Raw genomic sequence first — 27,654 nt, 5'->3', positions numbered from 1 at the left:
TTTTTAAAAATCTTTAAATGCCCCATTCTGTAGATCTCTGAGGTTTTTGAAGACCATTTATCTATCTGTTGTATATTCGATTAGGCAAATGTTACTTGTTTCTATCTATATACCATCTGTTCAACTTTGAAAACAGCTACAGGATGCTAAACGAACCTTACTTCTGTAATTAAACAAGAGCCTATCATGATACAAGCTTGATTGATTGACTACTAAATTTCATTTTTTAATTATCCTAGAATGTTGGCAATAGCAGTCAACTCTCTCTCTCTCTCTCTCTCTCTCTCTCTCTCTCTCTCTCTCTGTGTGTGTGTGTGTGTGTGTGTGTGTGTGTGTGTGTGTGTGTGTGTATTATGTTGTGGCAAAACACAATCTTGTACTGGTAAAACTTTTTGTCTTGTTTATGTTTAAGAGTAGATTCAAGCAGCGCCGACAGCCCCACCCACTTTCTCTGCGGAATCACCATGGCGGCTGGGACCCTGTACACATACCCTGAAAACTGGAGGGCCTTTAAGGGCCTCATCGCTGCTCAGTACAGCGGGGCTCAGGTCCGCGTGCTCTCCGCACCACACCACTTCCACTTCGGCCAAACCAACCGCACCCCCGAATTTCTCAGAAAATTTCCTGCCGGCAAGGTTCCAGCCTTTGAGGACGATGACGGATTCTGTGTATTTGAGAGCAACGCCATCGCCTATTACGTAAGCAACGAGGAGTTGTGGGGAAGTACGCCAGAGGCAGCAGCTCAGGTGATGCAGTGGGTGAGCTTTGCTGACAGTGACATCGTCCCTCCAGCTAGCACCTGGGTGTTCCCCACTTTAGGCATTATGTACCACAACAAGCAGGCCACTGAAAATGCCAAAGAGGAGGTGAAGCGAATCTTGGGGCTGCTGGACACTCATCTGAAGACACGGACTTTTCTGGTTGGTGAGAGAGTGACACTGGTTGACATCACAGTTGCCTGTACCCTGTTGTGGCTCTATTAACAGGTCTTAGAGCCTTCTTTTCGCCAGGCCTTCCCCAATACCAACGGATGGTTCCTTACCTGCATTAACCAGCCCCAGTTCAGGGCCATCTTGGGGGAGGAGAAGCTGTGTGAAAAGATGGCTCGGTTTGATGCTAAAAAGTTCGCAGAGAGCCAGCCAAAAAAGGATACCCCAAGAAAGAAAAGGGCTCACGAGAAGAGAAGCAGAAGCCGTAGACTGAGCGGAGAGAGGAAAAAAAGGCAGCTGCCTCAGCTTCTAAGGAAGAGATGGACGAGTGTGAGTAGACATTGGCTGCTGAGCCTAAGACCAAGGACCCTTTCGTTCACCTGCCCAAGAGTACCTTAGTGTTGGATGAGTTTAAGCGAAAGTACTCCAATGAGGACACCCTCTCTGTGGCGCTGCTATATTTTTGGGAGCACTTCGATAAGGATGGCTGGTCCCTGTGGTATGCTGAGTACCACTTCCCTGAAGAGCTCACCCAGACCTTCATGAGTTGTAACCTCATCACTGGAATGTTCCAGCGATTGGACAAACTGAGTAAGAATGCCTTTGCTTGTGTTATCTTGTTTGGAACCAACAACAGCAGCTCCATTTCTGGGGTTTGGGTCTTCCGAGGCCAAGATCTTGCTTTTCCGCTGAGTACAGATTGGCAGGTGAACTATGAGTCATATACATGGCAGAAACTGGATCCTGGTAGCGAGGAGACCCAGACCCTCGTTCAAGAGTACTTTTCCTGGACGGGGGCCTTCTAGCATGTGGGCAAAGCCGTCAATCAAGGCAAGATCTTCAAGTGAACATGTCTTGCTAGTCGCCTAGCTGCCTGCACCTACCCTTCAAGGGAGATGGGGGTCATTAAAGGAAACTGAACATTGAAAAAAAAAGAGTAGATTCAGTAATCTACCCTTTCATCTTATCATTCCTGTATCTCCCCTTTTTCTTTTCATCCCTTCTCCACACTTTTCCCCTAACAATAGATAGGAGAGAAATAAAGATAGAGAAAAAGTAAACCCCTGAATCTAACCTCTCTTATTTTGTTTCCTCCCTGACCAAGACCATTAATAACTTGTAACCAATACCCTTTAAATGGTAACAAGCATCCATCACTCACTGAAGAACCAAAACCACCCACACCGCCTCTTGGCATCGTTCTCTTTTGGGATCCCTAAGATAATTGAGATGTTGGTCAAGTCTTAAGAAAGCTTACTTGTAGCATTTGCTGACCACTTTCTGCATGCTGAGAAAGTTCGGGGCTTAACTGAAGTCCTGCCTGGAACAGTCTGTGATGCTGGAAATTGGAGTCACCTGGAGTCAGCAGCTTTCTTGGAAGCTGTAGTGGAAGCAAGTTTTGATGAAACAGCTGAAGTCAAACAGGATGATGTTGCTATCCTGCCTAAGCTCTGGGAACAGACCAAGCTACCAACCCCTCCACCCCGCCATAGAATATTGAATCTGCGGATGAAAAGCACAGACATACATGTCACTCAATTTCAACTTGCCTCATTGGCTCTGTTGCTGGGCATTATAAGTCTCCCACGGCTAGCATGCCTTTCCCAATTCTCTTAGCTCCTCAACTTTAGATGCTCAGTTACCTTTAGTCCCAGCTCAACTTCCCATCCTCCTGCCTATGGCTGCATCTCCAAAAATCTCACATGGCTGGTTGCCTTTTGCCCCTCCGAAGCATGGCGAAAACTTTCTCTCCCCTCCTGCGGGGAACTGGAAATAAGCAGGCAGACACAGGAGAGAGAAGAAGGAAGGGTTCACTGTGTTTTGGAGAGAAAAAAGCCAGCGAGCCATGTGAGATCTCGGGAAGAGCAACCACAGGCTGCTCCTACAGGCAGGAGGTTGGGGGTGCTGAGCTGGGAATTCTGGGAAGGGCATGCTAGCCAAGGTAGATTGAAGGCGCCTAGCAGTTGAGCCAATAAGGCAAGTTGAAATTGTACAACTGTGTATGTCTGTGTTTTTTATCCTCGGATCCAATATTCTCTGGGTGGGAGGCTGGTAGTGTGTCTGTTCCCGGAGCTTAAGGGTAGCAAAAGCGACATGCAACAAGATGCTGAAATAAATATGTCTCAGTACCCTTCTCAACCTCCTCAAGGGTGAATCTTGTCAGATTGTTTTTCTCCGTGAACATAAAAGCCTTTACAGGTAACACACATTTCTGCATAGAATATGCAATGTGCACAATGTAGCTAAAGATAATTCTCTGCTCTCTGTTTAAGAAAGCAAGTAACCTGTCTTTCTTTACAAGTTAGTTTGAATTGTATAACCAAACTGCAATACAAATTTCTATCTATGCCATGACGAGTCTTGAGGATTCTGTAGCCAACAAGATTTATTGGCTATGCATTGCTGAAGTTCTGACTGCAAACATTTTCACGTCTCAGCCAGTCTCAGAGCTGTTGCTATGTAGCGGGTCAGCATATACTTTAATCCTTTTTTGTTTGTTTGTTTTTCTTCATTTCTTTCTTTCTGTTTACAGTCGAGATCTTCAGGGTCTCCCCCTATCAGATCTGATGGATTAAAGAGCCAACCTCTGCTATGTCTGGTTTATGGACAACTTAATCCCTGACTTTTTTTTCCAATTTATTTATGTAATTTTTTTTTAATGTAGTAGTTCTCTGTCTGCATGTACACTACATGCCAGAAGAGGGCGTCATGAGCTGGTCATGAGCCACCATGTGGTTGCTGGGAATTGAAGGACCTCTGAAAAAGCAGCCAGTGTTCTGAGCTTTCTCCCAACCGATGCCCATCGAGCCATCTCACTGACCCCCATGACTCTTCTTGATAAGATTTTTTTATAGCTTGTCCCTGAGGGTGGTGGAATGGTAATCTGTGCCTTCCACTGCTACAACAGATCTCTTCTCCACAAATCCATGGACGTATTCTCCATATATGACCTTAAATTTCCCATCTGTCCTTCAGGCCCTATACATTTAAGCATTATTCTTTGTTTTATCTGGGACAAACTTCCAAACCCTAGAAATTATATATCTCTGCACTTCTGAAGAGGCCAATTTAGAGGCCAAGATTTTGGTGATATTATTGTGGTAAATACTAGTGTTTACCACATCTTCAATTTCAATATTATTAATAAATACCGTTAGTTTTGGCCTCTGATCATTTATAGAAGTTTGCCAAAATACCTGTTTCTTGGTCTTTCCTGAGTTTTCTGTTTTAGCTATTGAACCTGCTCTGACCTTGATATCTGAGTTACTCATATTTATATCCAGAGCAGCACTGTAAGTGTTCTGTGGAATGCTTAAAATGGCTGATATGTGTTTAATAACCTACAGGAGGTTACCTTGTTTCTCCCTTATTAGTCTACACTCATTAGTCTACTACTGGCCCTTGCTACACTTTTGCATATCCCAGAAGGCTGATACCTTTTTCTGGAATGATTGTGGTTCTGTTGACAATCCTTTTTGAAATGACCTTTGTAAAATATAAATCCAGTGTTTCCTCAGTCACCCCTACTCCCAGAATGATGATTCTGAGACTAATTATTTATTTAAAAAAATACCTGGGCCATAAATTTCAGCTTGTTCTCTGACTTGCTCTTGACTTGTAATCCTTTTCATTCTAACCTGGGTTCTGCTACATGGTTGGTTTCCTCTCCTTGTCTTTTTACATCCATCTCCTCAGAGTTCTTGGAACGAATCTCCCCTGATTCTATCCTGAGTTCAGCTGTCTCCTCTGCGTTCCCAGCAAATCTCCCATACCTCTATTTCCCAGAACGCTATCCCTGCCAGATGTCCCACCTCCTAATTCTTCCTCAGCTCATTGGCCATAAGCTTTTTTATTGACAGGTGATCCTGATAAGAGTCTCTGCAGAACTTGCTCACCACAATTAAAACATTTGACACTTTTGAATTTTTTTTCCAAAACCTTTCTTGATCACTTCTCCTAATAAAGGCAAATCATATGAATTAGATCATTTGCCAACTGATTTCTCTAATCTATTTATCTATCGGTGCTGATCTTGCCTTTAAAGATCTGATCACCCTTCTTACATTCAGCATTAGTGTTTTCAAAGGCAAAGGTTCAATCAGCGCTTTTCTTGCTTGTGGATCTGATACCCTTCTATCTACAGTTGAAGTCAATCTTTGTAAAACGTCAGTGAATGTTTATTTTGGACTTTGCACAATCGGAGTTAATAGTTAAGGTCCTTTCTTCAACCTTGTCCCAAGCACTTAAATCTGCCATGTGGCACACTATTAAGGGTGCCATGTATGACTTGCATCTGGACTTCAGCCAGTCTCAGCTTATCTTGAGAAATTAGTACCTCTGGCCTTATATCTCATGTTATCTCCCTAGCCTCATCTCTCTTCCATGAACACTGTAATTTTGGACTGGATTCTAATATTGCTCTTCTTATAGCTTTTCATTCTTGGGGGATTATTCTGTTTGAATTGCCTAAGAACTTGATATCTGCTACACAAATGGTGAATGCATACCATAATTGAATACTGCCCAGGGACATGGCTCTGTCTGATGACTGAGCACAGTATTTCTGGCAAAGGAAAAAGTCAGTTAACTCTGTAGGTGAATTTCCTACAGAGAGGGTGGTACACGTAACACTTTGTTATGTCATTTCACCTAACACAGTGTAAAACCCAACACGATGGTGCTTGCCTTTAATCCTAGCACTAAACAAGCAGAGGCAGGTGAATCTTTGTGAGTTCTAGGCTAGCTTTAGGCTACATGAGAATTTTAGGCCAGCCAGGGCCATTTAGTGAGACCCCCCATCACGAAAGCCAACTAACCTACCAACCACCCACCCACTCCAACAAACTAGAAACCTGTCGACACATCTAAGGTTGGAGCTAGGAGGGGTGATTTATGCCCCCAAACCCCAGCACTTAAAAGGCTGCAATTGTAGGATTACAGAGCTACAGTGTTGGAGGTCAACCTGTGCCAAAGTAAGATGCTGTCTGTCCTTAAATAAAAATAGCCAGTGAAATAATTTAGTAGGCAAAGACACTTGCTTGAGCCTCTGACTTTGCATGAAGGTTATGGCACTGGTGTCCCCTCCCCCCACAAAAATAAATAAATATAAAGAAAAGAACAAAGAAAAACCAAGACTGTGCAGGAATAGACTGGGTTCACTCGTGATAGTGTGCGCCAGGGGAATATACCTGGACAGCAAGCTGGATGAGGGGACAGTTAGAACACGTGGAACTTACACAGGGAGCAAAGCTTGTGAGAGTTATTGGAGAACTAAGTTGTTATGGTCTAAGGAACATAACACAGAACTGTCTAAGATATGTAAAACAAGGTAGTGTACTGTTTATAAAAGCAAAGGCCTGGATGACTGTTTTTATCTTTATGCCTGTGGGACTAAAATCAGTAGCTGAGTGTGGGGTTGTTCAGTTCACCAGAGTTGATCCCCACTACACCCCAGATCGACGACAGAAAAACAAAAGAGAAAAACTGGCGCAACTCTGATTTTAAAACAAATTAAATCGTGCTGGGTGTGGTAGCTCATGCTTTTAATTTTCTGCATTCAGGAGGCAAAGGCTGTTGGGGCTCCATGGGTTCGAGGTCATGGCTCGAGGTCAACAAACTGAGGTCCAGGTTATGTTGCTACATGTTGCTACATTTTGCTACATAGTGAAACCTTATTTCAAAAAGAAGGGGGGAAAAAAGCCAAAAGAATTACTTTGGATGCGTTTTCGCTACATCTCTGGAAACCCCACCCGTTTCAGGCAAGACGTCACCCGAAGCTTCTGTCTCCAAGGCAACAGAGAGCGTCCTGGGAACTTGTACTGCGCAGGAGACACGTGCCGCTCTGGCTCCGCCCAGACGCACTTCCGGGCGCGACTTTGCCCGCATCACCTCTCAACGCTCACTTTCTGTTCCAAGGATGCCAGGACGCAGGTATTTCCAGTTTCTTCTTTAGAGTAGCAGAGCTCCCGCTGGCCATACCGCGGCTGTCGGTCAGTTTGCTGCCAGACCAGACAAGTACGTCATGCTCAGGGTACCTTGGTAGCTATATGCCCCACCCCCTGACCCTAAGCATTTTGCGTCACGCGCAGGGCCTCCTGGGAGTTGTCTGCCCCGCCCCCGGGCTGTCTCTGCAAACTACAGCTCCCGGCAGTCTGTGCGGCGGCCCGCGACCGTGGTCGGGGGGCCGTGGTGGGGCTCCCTGGTGGGCTAGCGCTGGAGAGGCGGCCTTGCTAAGCACTGTTGGGGGGCGGAGGACGGCGGGCTGCAGCTGGCGCCTCGGTGGCAAGCCGAGGTTCCACTGTCAGCCTCTGCGCTGCTCAGAGCCGGGTATTCCTGGGCCGAACGAGCGCGGAAACTCCGGGCAAGTGGGGGGCCGGGCCGGGCGCCCTCCCAGCGCCGGGGGCGGTGGCACGGGGCCTAGGGGGGCCTGATCATCCTGACGAGGCTGAGGTCTTGTCGGCCGACCTCGGCCCTTCAGCACGACCGGCTTTTAGTCCTTCCCCCCCGGACCCAGCTCGTGCCCGTTGCGCGTTCTCGGTGCGTGGGGGTGATGCAGCGTGTCCCAGCCACCAGACCCATGGGAGCTTTTTAAGGCGACCAGCGGCCTCTGTCCCTTCTCAGATGTTAACTGCGTCTCAGCACCCCTGGCCATAGGGTTGGATCTCCGGGGGCTTTCAGAAAGGAAGGTCAGCACGGCGGAGCCCAGTCCCAAGTCTCCAAGCATCAGGGCTTCCTGCCCGATTCTCAAGGCGGGTGGGGGACACTGGACCTCCAGACAGGTGAGCGCTTGTGAGTTTGGGTTTGGTTTGTTTCCCTTGAGGATGCCCTGTGATGATGTTATGTCAGGGTTTGTGTTTCTGTTTAAATAGGCTTGAGTGGACTGGGCAGTGAGAAATCGTCCTTTCTGCCTCCTCTGGGTTCAGAACCAATGAGAAAAGCGGAGATGCCAGGAAGGCTCCTAATGAGCTGGAATGGGCTTGGGGACAGAGGAAGGTTGGCCACTTATAGAAGATCTGGCTACACATTCCACTCTGGCCTGTTGCTTCTGATGCAACAAGTATCTGTATGTCATTATCCCACCCAAGGTCAGCCCTAGGCAGGGTGGTGAACCCCAAGCTACAGTGTACCCAGAGTTCTTCAGCAAGATTAGCAGCGGTGATACCCCTGAACCTTAATGATGTCCCCCAGCAGATGTCTCAGTGCAGGGCAGATCTGGTTTTCCAGCCTCTGTGTCTTCAGTTGACATTCTTGTTTGATTCTACTGGCATCTAGGACATCCACCTGCCTAGTAGGGGGTCTCTGATGAACCAGTTTTGTTAAACATTTTCAATTACTGTTTCAGACACCACCACAGGTATAGGGAGATGAGTCCTGAATGCTCTCTGTGTCATGTAGTTTTATTTGTCTAAATAAAGGCAGTCTGCTAACTTTTATATTATAACAATGACTTAATTTTTGTGGTTGTTTTGGGATTCCCAATAAGATATTCATATAATAAGGGGCAGCATCCCCCTACACTGTTCTGATAATTCTGACCCTATTAAATGTCCTGGCATGATGTCCCACAAATGCTTTTAATTTCAACACTTGAAAGGAATTTGGTTTATATAGTGAGATCCAGGCTAGTGAGGGCCACATTATAAAAAGAAGAAGAAGAAAGTTTGTTTCTTAAAGGAGGGAACACTGGTAGCAACAGCAGCCAGAATGGTCACTGTCTGGTTATGGCAGTAAATACTGTGTGTAAAACTGCCTCGAAAATGATCTTTCCCCAGCCTGGCTCCCTGCCTTCCTGTTTGGTTTGCTGTATTCTATGTTGGCAATGGCTGCTAGTTTCCCACAGGAAGTTTTGGCCCAGGAAGCAAATTTGTGGCCCAGGAAGTAGCAACTAAATGCCTGGGATGCTGACTAGAGGCTTCTTTGTGTTCTAAGGTGAGTTTTTGTTGTTTGTTCATTTGTTTTATTGTTTCTCCTAGCTTTCCAAGACAGGGTTTCTTTGTATAGCCTTGGCTGTCCTGGAACCCTGGAACTAGCTCTGTAGACCCGACTGGCCTTGAACTTACAGAAGTCTGCCTGCCTCTGCTTCCTGAAAGCTGGCCTAAAGTGAGTTCTACTTCTGCTGAAGCATATTTGCCAAGCACACCCTCGTACTTTAACACACCCTGCTATACTTGTAACTATCTATAGCAAAAACTCCAGGAGTGTTTGGATACTGCCCAGGGACATGGCTCTGTCCGGTGACAGAGCCCAGTATTTCTGGCAAAGGAAAAAGTCAGTTAACTCTGTAGGTGAATTTCCTACAGGGAGGGTGGCACACATAACACTGTGTTTTTCAGCATGCTTGTGACATTTAATGTGCATTTGAAAGTAGCATTGGTTTTTTTTATAAAAAGATTTATTTAGTTATTATATATAAGTACACTGTCGCTGTCTTCAGACACACCAAAAGAGGGCATCAGATCTCATTACGAATGATTGTGAGCCACCATGTGGCTGCTGACTCAGGACCTTTGGAAGCGCAGTCGGTGCTTTTTTTTTTTTTTTTTTTTTGGAGCTGGGGACCGAACCCAGGGCCTTACGCTTCCTAGGTAAGCGCTCTACCACTGAGCTAAATCCCCAGCCCCGCAGTCGGTGCTCTTAACCACTGCACCATCTCTCCAGTCCCTGAAATTAATATTGTTTGTACACTTAGTTGTAGCTTTTTTTTTTTTTTTTTTTTTTTTTTTTTTTGGCCCCATCTCTTCCCCTAGTTGTAGCTTTTAGACTGTCTGGAGCTACACAGGGCAGAACTCCAGGTCAATGCATTCAGACCCCAGGTCCTCTGTATACACTCAGGACTAAGGTTTCTGTAAGGCCACTGATGATGTCTTTGGGAGCTTCGTCGGGTTTCAGCACACATGGAGCACACAGTACCATCCTCTGTCAAGAGCCTTGTCAATTAGGGCAGGAGGATGGAAGAAAAGAGGCAGAGGCTTCCTATGTAGTGGGAAGGGCTAGCTTGTGGTAGCTGTTAGGTTGTGGCATGGCACATATATTATTCCTATGTAGTGGGAAGGGCTAGCTTGTGGTAGCTGTTAGGTTGTGGCATGGCACATATATTATTCCTATGTAGTGGGAAGGGCTAGCTTGTGGTAGCTGTTAGGTTGTGGCATGGCACATATATTATTCCTATGTAGTGGGAAGGGCTAGCTTGTGGTAGCTGTTAGGTTGTGGCATGGCACATATATTATTCCTATGTAGTGGGAAGGGCTAGCTTGTGGTAGCTGTTAGGTTGTGGCATGGCACATATATTATTAGTCAGGGTTCTCCAGAGGAGCACAACTAACTAACCAACTAAATATATATATATATGTACACACACACACACACACACACACACACACACAAACACAAACATACACACACACACACACACACACACACACAAACACAAACATACACACACACACACACACACACACACACACACACACACACACACACACACATATATATACACACAGTGAATTGATAGTGAGGATAAGCAAGCAAGAGCAAAAATTTCTTCCCCTGTTTTTTTTTTTTTTTTCTTTTTCTTTTTTCTTTTTTTCGGAGCTGGGGACCGAACCTAGGGCCTTGCGCTCGCTAGGCAAGCGCTCTACCGCTGAGCTAAATCCCCAACCCCTCTTCTCCTGTTTTTTTATATAGGCTACCACCAGAAGGTGTGGCCCATATCAAAAGTGGATCTTCAGGGTTGGGGTTCAGGGTCCCCAGCTCCAGAAATGAAAAAAAAAAAAAGTGGATCTTCTCAGCTCAAAGATCCGGATTAAAGGTGGGCCTTCCCTCCTCAAACGATTTAATTAAGAAAAATCCCTCACAGATGTGTCCAGCTGCTTGGGTTTTAATAAATTCCAATGCGGTAAAAATGTGGACCAAGAACAGCTATCACAGCAGAGATGGTCAGAAAGGTGCAGTAGTGGACACTAAGATCCTTTGAGGGTGCATGTGTCCCAGAGGAGTTGGGCTGTCCTTCAAGACAGGCCTCCAGTCCTGCACCCTGAGCATATATACTCACTCAAGGTTTGGAGACTGGCTAGCCTGGGCAGCCTGGGCTAGCCTATTCAGATATGCAGGCTACTTCTTGGACTTGCCTAGAGACTTGGCATAGTAGACTCATGATTCTTTGGCTGGTGCTGTGCCCAGTATGCTAGGGACCCTCTTTCCTCTTGGCCTTGTAGTGCTTGGTCAGTCAGTCGACAGGTAAGCTTAAGGGATGAGACCTCCCTTCCAAAGTGGCATCATGTCCCCTCGATCTTTGTTGGTCATGAAGTAGACAGGCTCCTTCACTGTGGTCAGGGTACCCAGGCCATCCAAAGAGCAAGACCTCTAGGTGAATTGAAAACAAGAACTGAGTCCAAAATGGAGACCTTCCACCAGTCTGCCTAAATCTCATCTCTGCCTTCCTGCTTCCCATTCTGCTCTGTACCAACCATCCCACATACTCCTGGTGAACTTTTCTCTTCTCGGATAGTGATATCACAGGCCAAGGAATGGGACCTAATGGTCAGCTGATAACACTGCAGAGACATGGAGGCCTGGAGGGAGAGGAGAGGGAAAACCACTGGGTGTTCTTTTTTTTTTTTTTTTTTTTTTTGGTTCTTTTTTTCGGAGCTGGGGACCGAACCCAGGGCCTTGCGCTTCCTAGGTAAGCGCTCTACCACTGAGCTAAATCCCCAGCCCCACCACTGGGTGTTCTAATAGTGTCATAGAACGCCACATCCAGCTGCAGCCTTGGAGGCCCAGGAACCTGTCTCCTGTCTGGTCTGCAACTATGTTGCAGGCGGCAGTAGGGCGACATTGCCAGAGGCTCAGCTCAGGTGAGATGCAAGGCAGAGAGCGCTGCCTCTGAAGCAGAGGAGAGATCCTAAAACCTCCAGCGTACAAGGTAGTGGGGAGGGGGAACATAGGCTCTCAAGTTTAGTGCCACCAATGCCGAGTGCTTCTTGGATTTACCCATCCCAGGACTATGGGGAGGACTGTCTGTGAGAGACGTTGTGCACTGAATCTCCTGCCTGCTTTGCTACAGTTGTGGTGGGGCAGCCTTAAGCACTGAGATGCTGATTGTGAGCAGAAAGCCCTCTTGGTGTTCCTTATGGTTGTGTCTGACTTGGCTGGGCTGCTGCCGGGGAACAGCCCTTGAGACTGGCGGTTCACTGGTCAGGGCTGAGGAGAGCTTTACTTAACCAGGCCTGATGGTCATGCAGGTGCTCAATCAGTACAGGCCCCTGACAGGCCAGAGTGGCTGGTGGTGGCCTTTCTGCTACCCCATGTGGAGTCTTTGGTTGAGGCCTGGCCCTGATTCTCTTAAACCTTGTTGGGTACCCTTCACCTGAGCTCTGTGCCCTCTGACCATTCTCCTGAAGGCAGGTTCACACATGGGCTATGCTTGTTGTCATGTTTGAAGTCCACCCTACTCCATGTCTTATAAAAGTCCCAGCATCAAGTGGTTAGTGAGGCCGTCAGCCTGTGGATAAGCTGTAACTGAGAAGCCGGTCTCAGAAGGATATGCATGCCACACAGCTCTAGTGACCGCTACTGCTGATGCCGCCACCACTTCCTCCTCTTCCTCCTCCTCCTCCTCTTCCTTCTCCTCCCTACTCCTCCTCCTGCTTCTCCTATATTTCCTCCTATTCTTCATCCTCCTTTTCCCCTACCTCTTTCTTTTCCCTCGCTTTATTGCCCTGACCAGATTTGAACCTGAGAAACGAATGCCCCAGCCTCTCCAATTCAAGAATTACAAGTGTGCACCACAATGCACAGCTTTAACCTTTACTGCCCTTTAATTTTATTCCAGTGCTGGGCCGGGTCAATGGGGTTGGCTGTCAGGGTTTCCTCTGCTGTCAGAGCTGCTTGTTGAATGTGTTTGCCCACCTTTGTTGGAGTGTGAGGTTCTCTTGTAACAAGCCGTGCTCTGACTAACAGGTATGTTGGAGTGGGGACGAGGTCTTCTCAATATGCCTTCTGAGCTGTGCTGAGCTCTGGCAACAGGAAGGAAGGTTGATGTGGTTCCAGTGGAGATCAGTAGCTGGCAGAGGCAGAGCTGTCTCTGAAGAGCAGTGTCACCACTGTGCCCACAGGCCACTGTCTACCCCTGCCTCAGTCATGTACAAGGAAGGTTCTGTGTAGAGGACGCTGGGAGTGGACAGAGATGCCTAGCTTGAGAGTGCCTGCTCTTGTAGAAGATCTGCGTGGAGAGAATATGAAATCACAGCAAAGGCCCAGGAAGTGGCAAGGCCGGGAGCTTTAAAGATCAGGTAGTGAGAAGTTCTGTGGCTAGGAAGATATACTGAGAAGACCTCATCCCCACTCCAACATACCTGCGTAGCTAATTTCCCTCCAGGATATTTCTCAGTAGTACAGCCATGGCCATTATTAGGTAGGTGGAGCTGAGTGGATTGGAACTGAGTTTTCTTGTTGTCTGTCATGCCTTTGCCACTTGAGGCGAGGCACTGATGTCTGACTTGCAGCAAGCAAGCATTGTTTGGATGTACGGGCCTGGGCTATAAAACACAGAGCCTGTGGCTATTATGGGAGCCCAGCACAAACTACTTTCCTGTGTCTCACACATCTTTTCAGTCATGATTGAATCTGACAAGGCCTGCATCTGACTAGGCATGGGGTATGGACTGAGAAAGCCTGAAAAGGACCTGGTGGCTGCCTTCAAAGACCTTGTGGTTCAAGCTGCTTGATCAAGGGAGTTGTACAGAATGGAGGGGGACCCTGGATCCCCTAAGTGCAGCAAGGGACCACTCTGGCCATATCTGTGTCAGACTCCTGTGACAGACGATGATGGAGGAGTTGAGGCTACACAGGCTTTAGAGGAGCAGAGTTAGCGTCCACAAGAGCCCCTGTCTGGGGCTCACTAGCACCACAAAGTTTCCGACTTTTCACCATGAGTTCTCACTGTGGCTGCCCTGGCGGTTGTCTCTACCCTGTGGAAAGAGGAAGAAACTAGGATTTCCCCTGGTCTTAGGCCCCAGTATCACATCTTAGCAGGGACTCTAGAGCCCATGGAGAAAAGTGAGTTAAAAGAGAGGACAGACATGATCTGTGCACAGATGAGAGGGATTCCTCTGAAGAAACAGAGCTCTGCTGTTTGGGAAGACTTTTCATAGGCAGTGAGCCAGGAGAATGTGCCTGCCTGCTTTTGCTGTGGTTCTAGCAGCCCTGGGCCTGAGTAAAGGAATAAAAGTTGCAGAAAGGCCTTGAGAGTTGGTTTGGTGGTAAAGAATACTGCCTGCCCATTCAGAAGACCTCCAGGTTCAATCCCTGCTATCCACATGCTGTCTCACAATCACTCCAGTCCCAAGGGATCTCTGCCCTCTTTTGGCCTCTCCTGGTACTGTACGCACTTGGTGTACAGACACATGCCGACAAAATATCCACACACATAAAATAGTAAAATTTAAAAGAAAACCACACAGGGCCATACAGTCCAGGAGGCTTGTGCTCCCGAGACTGTGGTGAGATGCACATCCAGACTCTGCATGTGGCAGTGCCTTATACACACAGGCTTCTGAGTGGTGCTGGATTTCTCACTGTGCTTGGCTCTGGGACAGGCTGTGGTGCTCAGGCCATGACCCCTGACTGCAGACACCCAGCCATCAGCCAGCGTGTGTGGCTAGGCAGGGCTATTAGTCTTCCTTTCTGCCCACCTGTGGCTTCACAGTGGGAAGTGAGGAATGTTTTCTGAGCTGGGCAGGCCAGAAGGCTGTCAGTCTGGGGCAAGGCCTGGAAGAGGGCCCAGGCAGAAGGCTGGTGTGTGCTGTATTCTTCTTGTTGCCCACTTATCCCTGATCTGCCTCATAGCTGAGTAGTGCTACTGGGCCCCAGATAGAGTTGGCAGGACCTGTAATGCTGGCACTGCCCCAAAACAGTCTTCAGCTGCACCCAAACCATGTTGGGGGTGATCTTTCAGCCTCTTGCAAAGACTAAGTATATGTCCTAGAGCAAGACCGCTGGCCTTGCTCATTCTAGGCAGTTCCCCACTCCTTCCCCAGCTACAGGGCTTGGTGCATAGCATAGATGGGATGAAGTAGAAGTGACTCCTTGTCATAGTGTAGGAGCCCTGAGCATCCCCTGTCAGACTCTCTCAAATTCCTTTGTGTGCCTTGATGTTGGCATTTTGAAGGCTTCAAGCAGGATAGTGAGTTTGAGTTCAGTCTAGGAAAGATCTTGTACATGTTAAGACTTTATTTAAGGTTAGAACAGAGACATATCTAAAGTCAATATGATTAAGGCCACATAAGCAACCTACAGCTTGGCATGGCTGCCCACCATACCCTGCACTTTCCTGTCCACTTTTTAAACTTCTGTGATTAGAGTCACATCTTTGTTCTGCTTCCCCAAATAGCATGCATGGTAGGCTTATATTCTCTTGGGCACTCAATACTCCAGGGCCCAGTTCACCTTGAAGAACATGTATGGGGCCAGTGCTTCCTTGAGTGTACTGCTTCTGCAGCCAGACCATGATTCTTTAAAGACCGTTGGTCCCTAAAGCGTTGTGTGATTTTACTGCACTATCATTTGAAATGTGGAGCTGAGGACCGTGCCCTGCCTATGAACAGCATCCTGCTAACAAAACATTCCACCTGGGGTGCGTGTCCTGGGGTGCGTGTTTCTGTGTCTTGCCCATTTCCAGCCTGTCTGCCTTTTCCGTGCAGACCGGTGGGAGTTCTCTGTGGATGCACTGTGAGCCTCCTCACTCACATTGCTGCCTCTTCAGGTGCTTTATAACAACTTGTTGAAAAACAGCCCTTTAATTCAGTCCCGCATATCAGTGAGCTGCACAGGAAAATTCTTTGTTTCTGAAAGATGGATGGCCGTACAGTCTTCCACCTGGGTGTCTATAATGTACATCTATTAGCTTTAGTTTTTATTAATCTGATTTTTGGAGACAGACTCTCAGTATGTAGCCTTAGCTAGCCTAGAACTCACTGTATAGACCAGGTTGGTCTTGAACTCATAGAGAACCTTTCGCCTCTTCCTCCTCCTGGGCTCTGGTATTATAGTACGCACCATCACGTTGAGTCCAACTCTAGCTTGAAAGTACACCCATACTGATGGAGCATCATGGGCAGGCAGGCCTTTGGAAGCAGATCCACTAGCATGTGGCCACCGTGCCAGGCTCGGTTCCTGGCTCTTTGGGTCTGTCCACTTACGCTCTTTCCAAGGGGTGCTTTCCTCAACCCCTTCCTTTCAGGACACTGTAGTGACTTGTAAGTGTGGTGGGCACTCTTGCATTTGGCTACTGCCCTTCTGTGTCTACCAGCTTTGTTTTCCTCTCCCACCCTTCTCTCTCCTGGCTCTCTCTGGTCCTGGTCTGTAGATCCAAGCCCCGGATGGTCTTTGTTCTTTCGACCTAGTTTCCTCTGTCCCTGACCCATACTGCTCTCCCAGGTGGTCATCTCAACATGTATCCTATGATTAGCATGGCCACAGGGCGTTCTGACATAGACTAAAGATAAAACCTCTCTGTTGCAGGTCTTTGAACAACCCCCCCTCACCATGGACCTGGACCCCCATGCAGGTGTGCAGGTGGGCATGCGTGTGGTACGCGGAATGGACTGGAAATGGGGCCAGCAGGATGGAGGTGAGGGCGGTGTGGGCACCGTGGTGGAGCTTGGCCGCCATGGCAGCCCCTCGACCCCCGACCGTACAGTTGTCGTTCAGTGGGACCAGGGCACACGTACCAACTATCGAGCTGGCTACCAAGGTGCCCATGACCTGTTGCTCTATGACAACGCCCAAATCGGTGTGTGTTGATTCCCAGCTGTGGGTGGGATTGGCCAGTTGACAGAAGACCAGCAGGTCCTCACTTAGCCCATCCTACACCTAGGTATCCGCCATCCCAACATCATCTGTGACTGTTGCAAGAAACATGGGCTTCGTGGCATGCGTTGGAAGTGCCGTGTCTGCTTTGACTATGATCTCTGCACGCAGTGCTACATGCACAACAAACATGACCTTACCCATGCCTTCGAGCGCTATGAGACATCTCACTCTCGCCCGTGAGTTCCCTAGGCAATAGCCTACCTCCCCAGGGCCTTCTGACTCGTGCCTTTGACATCCAGCCAGGCTTTGGCCTCTGGCTAAGTCACTTCCAGAAGTACCTAGCAAGTCCTCCCTATGTGATTTCCTTGAAGAATAGCCAGGGTCAGGTTATTCTAGAGCCCTGAGAATGTCACTCCCCCATTTCTCACTGAAGGCTTTTTCTAGGCACACTGTGAGGCAGATTCCATGGGTGGGATTTCCTCTGTCACTTCACCCTTAGATAGGCAAGCATAGCTCCTTAGTATAGTGGCGTCCTGGAATACTGATTGTAGTTTGAGTGTAGCCACATGGATAGCAGAAACAATTGAAACACACATCATCCCCTGGTGACACCATGCCTGGCAAGGTGGTTTGCCATGGGGCAGCTCAAGCCCATACGGCTAGCTGGGAGTGGCCCTGGCCTGATGCAGAGAGCTGAGGAGACAGGTCTTTGTTGGATTGACTTGGGAAGGCAGTCAAGGACCATCTTTATTTTCTGCACCTCCTTAGTCTTTCCTATATGTAGAGAAGTGTAGTATAGGCCTCCTCTTCTGGTGAGTCTGAGGCCAGGGTAAGTGTCAGTTCTGGTGACTGGATAATGTTTCATTCCTCTGGGCCAGGCTCTGCCCTGCTGCCTATAGGCAGCAGAGACAGACTGTGCTCCATGAGCCATCTCGGGTCACTTTCCAGCCTGGTACTGGTGAAAGTCTCTGAACCCAGAGACATCGGATAGTTCCCTCTCCCAAAGCGGAGGCCTGCTGGGGAACCATTCAAGGGCAGCGGTTTGGCCTGAGATCCAGAATACCTATCCTGTAGACCCTGGTGCCATTAGGAGAGAATCTGGCCATCATAGCTGCATGGCTCAGGAGTCATTCTCTTACAGGGTTACGCTGAGTCCCCGACAGGGCCTCCCTCGAATCCCACTGAGGGGCATCTTTCAAGGAGCAAAAGTGGTACGAGGCCCTGACTGGGAATGGGGCTCACAAGATGGTGAGTGGTGGCTGGAGAGAGAGAGACAGGGAGATGAAGCTGGCTACAGTTCAGCTTTAAGGCACATGCTAAGCTCCTCGGTGTGCACACTGTCTTCCCAGGAGGGGAAGGCAAGACAGGCCGTGTGGTGGACATCCGTGGCTGGGATGTGGAGACAGGCCGAAGTGTGGCCAGTGTGACATGGGCAGATGGAACCACAAATGTGTACCGAGTGGGCCACAAAGGCAAGGTGGATCTCAAATGTGTTGGTGAGGCAGCTGGCGGCTTTTACTACAAGGAGCACCTCCCGAAGCTTGGTATGGGGCTGGCTCTGACACCAGCTGCCCTCCTGCCCTGGCTGTATATGTGTCACCCTGGCATGTCCTCTTCGGGGTGGGGAGGTTGCTTCCTGAGGCCTAGCCTGCCACCCTCCCCCCAGGCAAGCCAGCAGAGCTACAGCGCAGGGTGAGTGCTGATGGCCAGCCCTTCCAGCGTGGGGACAAGGTCAAGTGTCTGCTGGACACAGATGTCCTAAGGGACATGCAAGAAGGCCATGGTGGCTGGAACCCTAGGATGGCAGAGGTGAGCCACCTCTTCTGCTGACTCCCCTTGTGCTCCCCTTCCCAAGTCCTTTGGACCCCTATCCCTCTTCCTGCCCCAAGAGTCCAGCCTGACCCAGCCATAGCCTCCGTGACCCGCCACAGTTTATCGGACAGATGGGCACCGTGCACCGCATCACAGACCGTGGGGACGTGCGTGTGCAGTTCAACCATGAAACCCGCTGGACCTTCCACCCTGGGGCTCTCACCAAGGTGCCTAGGGGGCCGGGCTGAGCCCCACTTATTATTGCTTCTCTAATTCCTTCCATGTACCTATTCAGTCTTGGGAGTGGTTAGGCAGGACTAGGCACCAGTCTCCCCATGAGCTTGCAGACTTGAAGGAAGGGGAAAACCTGATGTGTGGAAGTAAGACCAGAAGGGACACAGATGTGAGGGATACAGAGAAGAATGAAACACAGACGTCTGAGACTAGAACCTGTGGGCCAGGGGCTCAGTCCTGAGAACAGAGGAGTATGGCAGACTAGACGTGGGGTTGCTTGCCATACTCCTGAGGAGCTGTTTGCACCACGAGACAGATGGAGTGGTCTGTAAGGAAACTGCAGTGGAGGCCAACGGTATTGGAGACTAGTTGGATAGAGTCTGTGAAAGCTGTTTGGAACACTGGACTGTGGAGATGAGACATGACAGATGGGGGGGGGGGTGTCCAGTGTGAACCTGGAGGCTACTTTAGAGCAGGTTCATTCTGCACACAAGTGTGTGCATAGATCCCTGCAGGAACCTCACATCCCAACTGGTCCTACCCCCCCCTCCCACCTCCCGCCCAACTCCATCCCCAGCTGCATTGGATCAACACTGCATTTTCCGTGCTGCCTTGTGTCTGATCAGTGGGTAGGGACCCTTGCAACAGGTCTTCTTGACCTTTACACGTCTCCAGAGCTGGACTTCGGTCTCTGCTCTTGGATGGTTATGCCCTATGGCTCAGGCTGGCCACCCAGGCCTGTTTGGGTCACCTGAGGCCCTTGACCAGCCAGACCATTTGGTTGTACTTGAGGCGGGAACTGAGGCCAAGGTTAAGTCTTCTTGCCCTGTGGAGCAGGATGTGCCCTCCTACAAGACCCTGAGTAGACACAAGTAGCTGGAGGAACTCCCCTTATTGGCCTCTCTGTCATCCAGCACAACAGCTTCTGGGTAGGTGATGTGGTCCGGGTCATCGATGACCTTGACACTGTGAAGCGACTGCAAGCTGGACATGGAGAATGGACTGACGACATGGCCCCCGTGAGTCTTAATGTCGATTGTCAACACATTGACCACACTCCTCCTCCTTTCTATGCCACCACCAACCTGTTGTGATCCCACCTCTCATTCTCAGGCCCTGGGCCGAGTGGGGAAAGTGGTGAAGGTGTTTGGAGATGGAAACTTGCGTGTGGCGGTTGGTGGCCAGCGGTGGACCTTCAGCCCCGCCTGCCTAGTGGCCTGCCGGCCTGAGGAGGATGCCAACCTGGGCGTGGCTGAGCGCGCCAGAGAGAACAAAAGTGCGGCATCCGTCCCAGTGGCTGGTGGGAGGCAGGGCCGCCCCTGGCCAGCACTTACCCCAACCCTGCCCCCAGGCTCACTGAGTGTGGCCCTGGACAAGCTTCGGACACAGAAGAGCGACCCAGAGCACCCAGGGAGGCTGGTAGTGGAGGCTGCACTGGGAAATGTAGCCCGGGCCCTGGACCTGCTTCGAAGGCATCCTGAGCAGGCAGGTTTCCACCCTGCCCCTCTGATAGCCGTCAGGGAGGGAGCCCAGAACTCATGTGCTGGCTTTCTTCACAGGTGGACACCAAGAACCAGGGTAGGACTGCCCTGCAGGTGGCTGCTTACCTGGGCCAGGTAGAACTGGTACGGCTGCTGCTGCAGGCAAGAGCAAGTGTGGACCTGCTGGATGAGGAGGGCAACACTGCCCTTCACTACACAGCCATGGGGTGAGGCCTGGGCAGGCTGGTGGGTCCTGTTGGGAATGAACTTTAGAGCCAGTGTGCAAAATGGACTGCCCCAACCCTCCCACCTCTTCCATTAGGAACCAGCCTGAGGCCACAAGGCTGCTCCTGAGTGCCGGATGTGGGGTGGATGCTCAGAATGGCACACGCAGCACAGCCCTACACGTGGCTGTACAGAGGGGCTTCCTAGAGGTGGTAAAGATCCTGTGTGAACATGGTTGTGATGTCAACTTGCCGGTGAGTGATAGTCCCTGGATTCCCTGCCACTAACCAGCCCTAGGTCAAGGAGCCAACTTGACCATGGAGAAGGGCACTGCTGTGTGACCACCCCCTCTGTTGCAGGATGCCCATGCAGACACACCCCTGCATTCTGCCATCTCTGCGGGTGCCGGTGCCAGCAGCATTGTTGAAGTCCTCACCGAGGTGCCTGGCATCGATGTCACTGCTACCAATAGCCAGGGCTTCACACTGCTGCACCATGCATCCCTCAAGGGCCATGTGCTGTGAGTGCGGGGGCTGGGCACACTGCTGTCATCCAGTCTTTTGACCTACTGCTGGGCTATCCTGATCTAGAGCACTCCGACAGGCTTAGGGAAGCCCTTGGACATACCTTCTTGTTCCCACAGAGCAGTTAGAAAGATTCTGGCAAGAGCACGGCAGCTGGTGGATGCCAAGAAGGAGGACGGCTTTACTGCGCTACATCTGGCAGCTCTTAACAACCACCGTGAGGTGGCCCAGGTCCTAATCCGAGAGGTGGGTGCAGGGGTCCCAGGGCACCCACAGGCCAGGAACCAGACCAAGTGGGATGTCAAAGCTGAGCCTATGCCACCCTCTCCCTAGGGCCGCTGCGATGTGAATGTGCGAAACAGGAAGCTTCAATCCCCACTGCATCTGGCTGTGCAGCAGGCCCACCTGGGGCTCGTACCGCTGCTGGTGGACGCTGGCTGCAATGTCAACACTGAGGATGAGGAGGGTGACACAGCCCTGCATGTGGCACTACAGCGTCATCAGCTGCTGCCCCTGGTGGCTGACAGGGCTGGGGGAGACCCAGGGCCCTTGCAGCTGCTGTCAAGGGTGAGGAAGTGTGATGTGGGTACTGCAAAGCAGGGCCCATTATAATCCAGGGAGCCATTCTCTCTAATCCAGACCAACCTGGAAAAGGATTGGGGCACATTTGGGATGAAGGGTCTCAGAGTTTCTGCACCTGCCTATCAAAGGGCACCCTTGGGGTTTGCCCTCCCCACCCTTCCTAGAACCAGAATTAGCCAGACAGTGGTACCATTGTTCAGACTTCTGGGGTAGCCCAATATCAGAAAAGGCTTCCTTCAAGTCTGTGTGGGTTTCCACCCTTATCTGTATGCCCTGCCACTCAGTTACAGGCCTCAGGCCTCCCAGGCAGCACAGAGTTGACTGTAGGCGCCGCAGTGGCCTGCTTCCTGGCATTGGAGGGTGCTGATGTGAGCTACGCAAACCACCGCGGCCGGAGCCCACTGGACCTGGCCACAGAAGGCCGAGTGCTCAAGGCCTTGCAGGGCTGTGCCCAGCGCTTCAGGTGAGCCCATGATGTGGGGTATGTGGTGGGGAGGGCAGCCATTAAGGCCATCGGGCCACCTTTCAAGCCCCCTCCTCCAACTGCAGGGAGCGACAGGCAGGTGGCGGTGGGGGTGTGCCCCCGGGCCCCCGGCATGTGCTGAGTACTCCTAACACCGTGACGAACCTGCATGTGTCTGGCACAGCAGGGCCAGAAGCTGCCGAGTGCCTGGTGTGCTCGGAGCTGGCATTGCTAGTTCTGTTCTCACCGTGTCAGCACCGCACAGTGTGTGAGGGTGAGTTCGGGGTGTGGAGGACCAGGGTGGCCCAACTGCCTAGTACAGCCCTACTAACAGTGCACTGCCCTTGACAGAGTGCGCACGAAGGATGAAGAAGTGTATCAGGTGCCAGGTGATCATCAGCAAGAAGCTTCGCCCAGGTGGGTAGGATGGGGCTTGGCCCAGCCACTCCTTGTCCCGTGGCATGCTCACCAGCCTGCACCTAATCTTAACACTTACTGTTGCCGATTCCCACTCACTCATCCTACAGATGGTTCAGAGGTGGTTAATGCCATCCAGGTGCCCGGCCCGCCTCGGCAACTGGTAGAGGAGCTACAGAGTCGCTACAGGCAGATGGAGGAGCGCATCACCTGCCCCATCTGCATCGACAGCCACATCCGCCTGGTGTTCCAGTGCGGCCATGGAGCATGTGCGCCCTGTGGCGCTGCCCTTAACGCCTGCCCCATTTGCCGCCAGCCCATCCGTGACCGCATTCAGATCTTCGTGTGAGCGCACTACACACGCTGTGGCTGAGCCCAGGCTCTCCTTCAAAACTCCTGTATTTTATAAAAAGATTATCGGACTTTGCTTCCTGTTCCTTGCCTAAGGGTGTTCGGCAGGCCCCAGAGATCCTCACCGCCCCCCCCCCGCACCCTCCTCCCCCGCGCAAGCCCCACCCCACGCCCCGGCATCCGGCTCCAGTCTGCCTGTAGGTCAGGAACATGCTCGGGTTGTGGATACTGCCCACCATGCGTGCTCTGGCTGTGGTTTGACACAAGAGGGTCCAGAAATTCCAAGTCTCCAGTGGCTCTAATATCGCCCTATAGGGGTCCATCCCACTTTGCCCTTCCCCCACTTGCCTGCTACTTCCTCCGCCCCGCTGGGGCAGGACTTGAACTGTGGTTTTGGCCAAAGCAAAACGACTAGAGAGGGTCCTGGCTAGGAGAGAGTGGGGTGGAGGCAGCTAAGCTCTCGACAGTTGAGCTGGGGCAGAGGGAAGAAGCAAGAGAGGGTCCACTTGTTGGAACAAAATACTTAGTATCTAAGGGAGGGGTCTGATTGCTGACCCTTTTCAAGAACTTCCAGCGCGGCTATTCTGGGCCGCAGGGCACTCCAGACGCGTGGCTCTGACTGCTGGCCGCCACATTGTTGCAGTCACCTAGGGTCCAAAGCCCGCATGGAAGACTGGGAGGGAGTAGACTTCTGGCTAGGAGCCCTTCCTCCCTCAGCCCCGGCTCCTACGCCTGCTCTCACTGCCTCACCCACCCACAGCTCCATCCCGGGATCACAGCTGTGCCTGGCATCATTTCGGTTGCCATGCCGCAACCGAAATTCGGTACCCGACATCGTCTGCAGGGTCTAGCTTTCAGGCCTTGGGCCGTAGCCCCTGCTTCCTTGGTCCTACCGTTGCCAGACCACCACACTCAGTTCCTGACTCAGTTCCCTTGACCCCGGCTGCTCTGAGGTTGGGCAGGAATTCCAGGTCCTGGCACCCTCCCCAAACTTCCAACGAGAGCATCCTCTGGTTAAAGCAGACGCTCACTGGTCTTTTCGTCTTTCCTGAGGCACTTTTCCTACTGCAATCTCTCCCCTCTTCCCGCTCAGCCACTCTGCTCTCATTGCCACGTCCCCTCGCTCTGCGCTCCCCTCTGGCGGGTATGCTCTTTACACTCAGCCACTGAAGACCAGAACCGAGACTTCCCTCAACGAATTTCATTGTGGGTCCAGAGGGTTGAGGGGGAAAAAACCAAAGGTCATTCAGCCCCAACCAAGGGTGCGCGCGGAGCAATAGATGCCCCTACCCCAAATCCCAGCCCCAGCGCCTCGCCTTCTGATAGACCCCCGGCACTGCCGGCTGTGTTCTGGACTCCGCTGCGGACCCTACGGCCTGGTTCCTGGAATTCCACTGGGGGATGCGGACGGTTCCAGACAGGCTAGCCGGTTCACTACTTGAGCCAGTGCCTCCGAGTCCTCACCCCACCATAAGGCTGTAACTCGAGCCGTCCGCCGCCCACCCCCTTCCCACTCCGCCCCAGCTCTGCGATCCAGGTCCCTACGTCGCGCGGCCCCTTGTGGCCCTAACTCGACTGCAAATCTGCCATGGGCTGGCGGGCCTGTCTCCGTCCGGAGGCGTCCGGCGCTGTACAGGGCCGCTGGTTGGGGGCTGTCCTGAGCGGGTTGTGTCTTCTCTCCGCGCTGGCGTTCCTGGAATGGCTAGGGTCGCCGACAGAGACCGCCTGGAATGCAGCTCAGGTGAGAGGACTAAGGGGCTAGGAGGTAGTAGGTGCGAGGAGAGGAGCGGGTCAGCATCTGAGGGTGTATCGGTGGATCCACGTGTGAGGGGGTTTGTGGGAATGCCTATGAGTCCTTTGGTTCCAAGCATCTTGAGTCAGTGTGTCCAGTGGTCGCTGGAGGTGGGAGACAGCATCCATCTCTGCCCATTCCCAATACGTAATTTTAATTTTCCGTTTTTCAAGACAAGGTTTTTCTGTGTAGCCTAGGCTGACTTCTGTAGACCACCTGCCTCTGCGTTCAGAGATTTAAAGGCATGCTCCACCATGGCTGGCTCAACTCCCACCCATTCTTTACAATTCCCCGCGCCTTGGTGCGGGCAGAAACAACTCATTTAGAGTAGACAAAACAAAGCCCAAAACCTAGGGTTCATCCACAGCCTCCACCACCCCAATTGCCTAAAAGTCCGCTTTTGACAACAACGTTGGGTACTAGAGACCGGTTCCTTTGGCCTCCTCACGTCCACTTTCTTCCTGTGAAGGGAAATGTGGATGCGCCAGATGTGGGCGGCTCCACTCCCCAGGTACCCAGCCTATTGTCCATGCTGGTAACCCGAAGACGCCGCTACACGCTGACACCGGCCAGGCTGCGTTGGGACCACTTCAACCTCACGTACAGGTGCTACCTGGACCGGCGAGGGGGATAGGTCAGGCCATAACTCAGACACTGCCGCCAACATGGACTCTAACGTGTTACCACCACCCTCCCACCCCAGGATTCTCTCCTTTCCCCGGAACCTTTTAAGCCCGGAAGAGACTCGGCGGGGCCTGGCGGCTGCCTTTCGAATGTGGAGTGATGTTTCCCCATTCAGCTTCCGTGAGGTGGCCCCTGAACGTCCCAGTGACCTCAAGATAGGTGGGTAACTTAAGTACTCCCGACCACGCCCAGCCTCACAGGTATTATTGCAGCCTTGTGTTTTCCTAGGTTTCTACCCAGTTAACCACACCGACTGCTTGGTCTCTGCCCTGCACCACTGCTTCGATGGTCCTACAGGTGAACTGGCCCACGCTTTCTTCCCACCCCACGGTGGCATTCATTTTGATGACAGCGAGTACTGGGTCTTGGGTCCCACGCGCTACAGCTGGAAGAAAGGTGACCCAAGTCCTTGATCTGGTCTCCTGCTGGGGGTGTCATCCTCTCCTCCGTAGAGGGCTACAAAGGGGTTTGAGGCAGGAAGGGTTTCCTGGGGCTGAGTATTTGGGTGGCTGCTTTTAGGGTCAAGCAGTCAAGGAAGAGGAACTCTGGCTCTCAAAGGCCTGAGTCGTCGTCCCCGCCTCCCCCCCTCCCCCACATGCCACTGAAAAGGGAGTTGGAGTTGCATTCCTGAAGGCCAAGCTCACAGCCTAGGCTGGGGAAACATACTTATCTTCCCGGGCTGTGGGTTAAGGGTGGCTTGCAGCTGAGTCCCAGCGTCAGTGCTGGGCCTCCTGGAGAAGGACTGGTAGTGGAAGGGCTGAGGGCTCCCTGCTAAGCCACTGGCCCACAGGTGTTTGGCTCACAGACCTGGTGCACGTGGCAGCCCATGAGATTGGCCATGCACTGGGACTGATGCACTCACAGCAAGACCAGGCACTCATGCACCTCAATGCCACATTGCGAGGCTGGAAGGCACTGTCCCAGGATGAGCTGTGGGGACTACACCGACTCTATGGTGGGTTCAAGGGGGCAGGTGGGTGGGTGGATGGACTGTGTGGCTCTCAGCAAGCCCTAAGCCAGGTTGCCCTCCCGTTAGGCTGCCTGGACCGGATTTTTGTGTGTACATCCTGGGCACGAAAGGGATTTTGTGATGTCCGCCAGAGGCTCATGAAGAGGCTCTGCCCCAGAAGCTGTGATTTCTGTTACGGTGACTGAGGCTCAAATGGGGTTGGTGTGGGTCTCTTGAGCTCAAGTCTCTATCTTGGGCCTGGTTTGATGGGGCCTAGCACTGACTTCTCATTTCACCACTCTCTGAGTAGAATTCCCATTTCCCACGGTTGCCACCACCACATCACCCACCAGAACGAAAACGAGGTTCGTGAGAGAGGGTAGGAACATGACCTTCCACTGTGGACAGAAGATCCTACACAAGAAAGGCAAAGTATAGTGAGTAGCCAACACTGGGCAGGCGTGGGGCTCCCTGGGATACCCCGTGTGGTGTGTATATCCTGGGGTCCTTGGCACGGGCAGGGCAGGCATGCAGGAACCTAACCTCTGCAGCTGGTACAAGGACCAGGAACCCCTGGAGTTCTCCTACCCTGGCTATCTGGCCCTGGGTGAGGCACGGCTGAGCATCATTGCCAATGCAGTCAACGAAGGCACCTACACATGTGTGGTACGCCACCGCCAGCGTGTTCTCACCACCTACTCCTGGAGGGTCCGAGTGAGGAGCTGAGCCAGCTCCAGCCTCTGTGCTGGAAGCCAGCAGATAAAGCACTTTCTCTCTGATGTCTGTGTTGTTTCATGGGAGGAGGGAAGGCCAGTCTCTGCCCACCTGGATGTGGGAACCCTGGAGTCAGTCAGTATTCCTCTACTTGTGCAAAGACTTTTGTGGTGAGGACATAGTCCACAGGGCGAGAAGGGCTTTGTCAAGGTGGTCTCTAGACCAGTGGGGTAAAATGAAGCCCAAGTATCAGCAGCATTACCTGGGGTGTGCGGAAAGAAGGGTGTGGGTGGGTCAATTCAACGTGAACGGGGATTGGAGGCTGAGGGCCAGCTGAGGTAAAGGTGGGGCCCACGCAGTCATAGGCAACCCCTTGCTCAGCCAGACTGGAGGAGGATCGGAGTGAGAGGAGGGTCTGGAAGGGTTTGGCAAGATTAAACCCAAAACTTACCTCAGTCTGCTCACCCAGGTCTAGGCTGCTAGCAGTTCCTTACCCCAGGCACACTAACAGGGCCCAGCTGGGAGCCAGCATGCTGAGAAGAAGGGCATAGCAGAGCTTCCTCCAAGAACAGCTTACTACTGCTGAGGACATCTAACAGCCTCACGAGGAAAACTCCACTGTGACTGAGGCTGTCACACAGCTGGTTCTGAGGGCCAAGGTCTGTGTGGACAGTGCTCCTTAGATAC

General features: G+C 51.5%; 2 protein-coding genes and 1 pseudogene across 17 annotated transcripts; all 3 read left to right on the top strand.

The window, feature by feature from the left end:
* Positions 1-406: 406 nt before the first annotated feature.
* On the top strand, positions 407-1,990 carry Eef1g-ps6 (eukaryotic translation elongation factor 1 gamma, pseudogene 6; annotated as a pseudogene).
* A 4,467-nt stretch (positions 1,991-6,457) lies between these two features.
* Positions 6,458-22,900, top strand: Mib2 (MIB E3 ubiquitin protein ligase 2). 12 transcript variants are annotated; one of them, XM_017593554.3, is made up of 20 exons: positions 6,458-6,860; positions 7,551-7,708; positions 8,702-8,858; positions 16,449-16,719; positions 16,804-16,975; positions 17,881-17,987; positions 18,089-18,283; positions 18,406-18,548; positions 18,671-18,778; positions 19,700-19,804; positions 19,899-20,270; positions 20,345-20,493; positions 20,589-20,745; positions 20,851-21,011; positions 21,135-21,261; positions 21,349-21,582; positions 21,882-22,060; positions 22,147-22,334; positions 22,412-22,477; positions 22,588-22,899. In XM_017593554.3, exons 4-20 carry the CDS (start codon positions 16,473-16,475, stop codon positions 22,824-22,826), a joined length of 2,949 nt encoding a protein of 982 aa, XP_017449043.1. In that variant the 5' UTR covers positions 6,458-6,860; positions 7,551-7,708; positions 8,702-8,858; positions 16,449-16,472; the 3' UTR covers positions 22,827-22,899. The 12 variants fall into 12 exon arrangements, with proteins under 12 accessions (XP_017449043.1, XP_017449042.1, NP_001005901.2 ...); XM_017593553.3 differs by having other exon boundaries at positions 6,458-6,944; NM_001005901.2 differs by lacking the exon at positions 6,458-6,860 and having other exon boundaries at positions 7,027-7,708; positions 18,683-18,778; positions 19,899-20,061; positions 20,137-20,270; positions 22,588-22,900.
* A 1,029-nt stretch (positions 22,901-23,929) lies between these two features.
* Positions 23,930-27,032, top strand: Mmp23 (matrix metallopeptidase 23). 5 transcript variants are annotated; one of them, XM_039110897.2, is made up of 8 exons: positions 23,930-24,569; positions 25,090-25,226; positions 25,324-25,463; positions 25,533-25,601; positions 26,110-26,259; positions 26,341-26,451; positions 26,564-26,690; positions 26,805-27,032. In XM_039110897.2, the coding sequence occupies exons 1-8, from the start codon at positions 24,417-24,419 to the stop codon at positions 26,977-26,979; spliced, it is 1,062 nt and encodes a 353-aa protein (XP_038966825.1). In that variant the 5' UTR covers positions 23,930-24,416; the 3' UTR covers positions 26,980-27,032. The 5 variants fall into 5 exon arrangements, with proteins under 5 accessions (XP_038966825.1, XP_038966823.1, XP_038966824.1 ...); XM_039110895.2 differs by having other exon boundaries at positions 25,533-25,700; XM_039110896.2 differs by having other exon boundaries at positions 23,931-24,569; positions 25,533-25,700; positions 26,128-26,259.
* Positions 27,033-27,654: the final 622 nt, after the last annotated feature.

Source organism: Rattus norvegicus, chromosome 5 (assembly GCF_036323735.1).
Source record: "Rattus norvegicus strain BN/NHsdMcwi chromosome 5, GRCr8, whole genome shotgun sequence".
NCBI lineage: Eukaryota > Metazoa > Chordata > Mammalia > Rodentia > Muridae > Rattus > Rattus norvegicus.
Note: the sequence above shows the minus strand (reverse complement) of the source record. Positions and strands in the feature narration are given on the sequence as shown.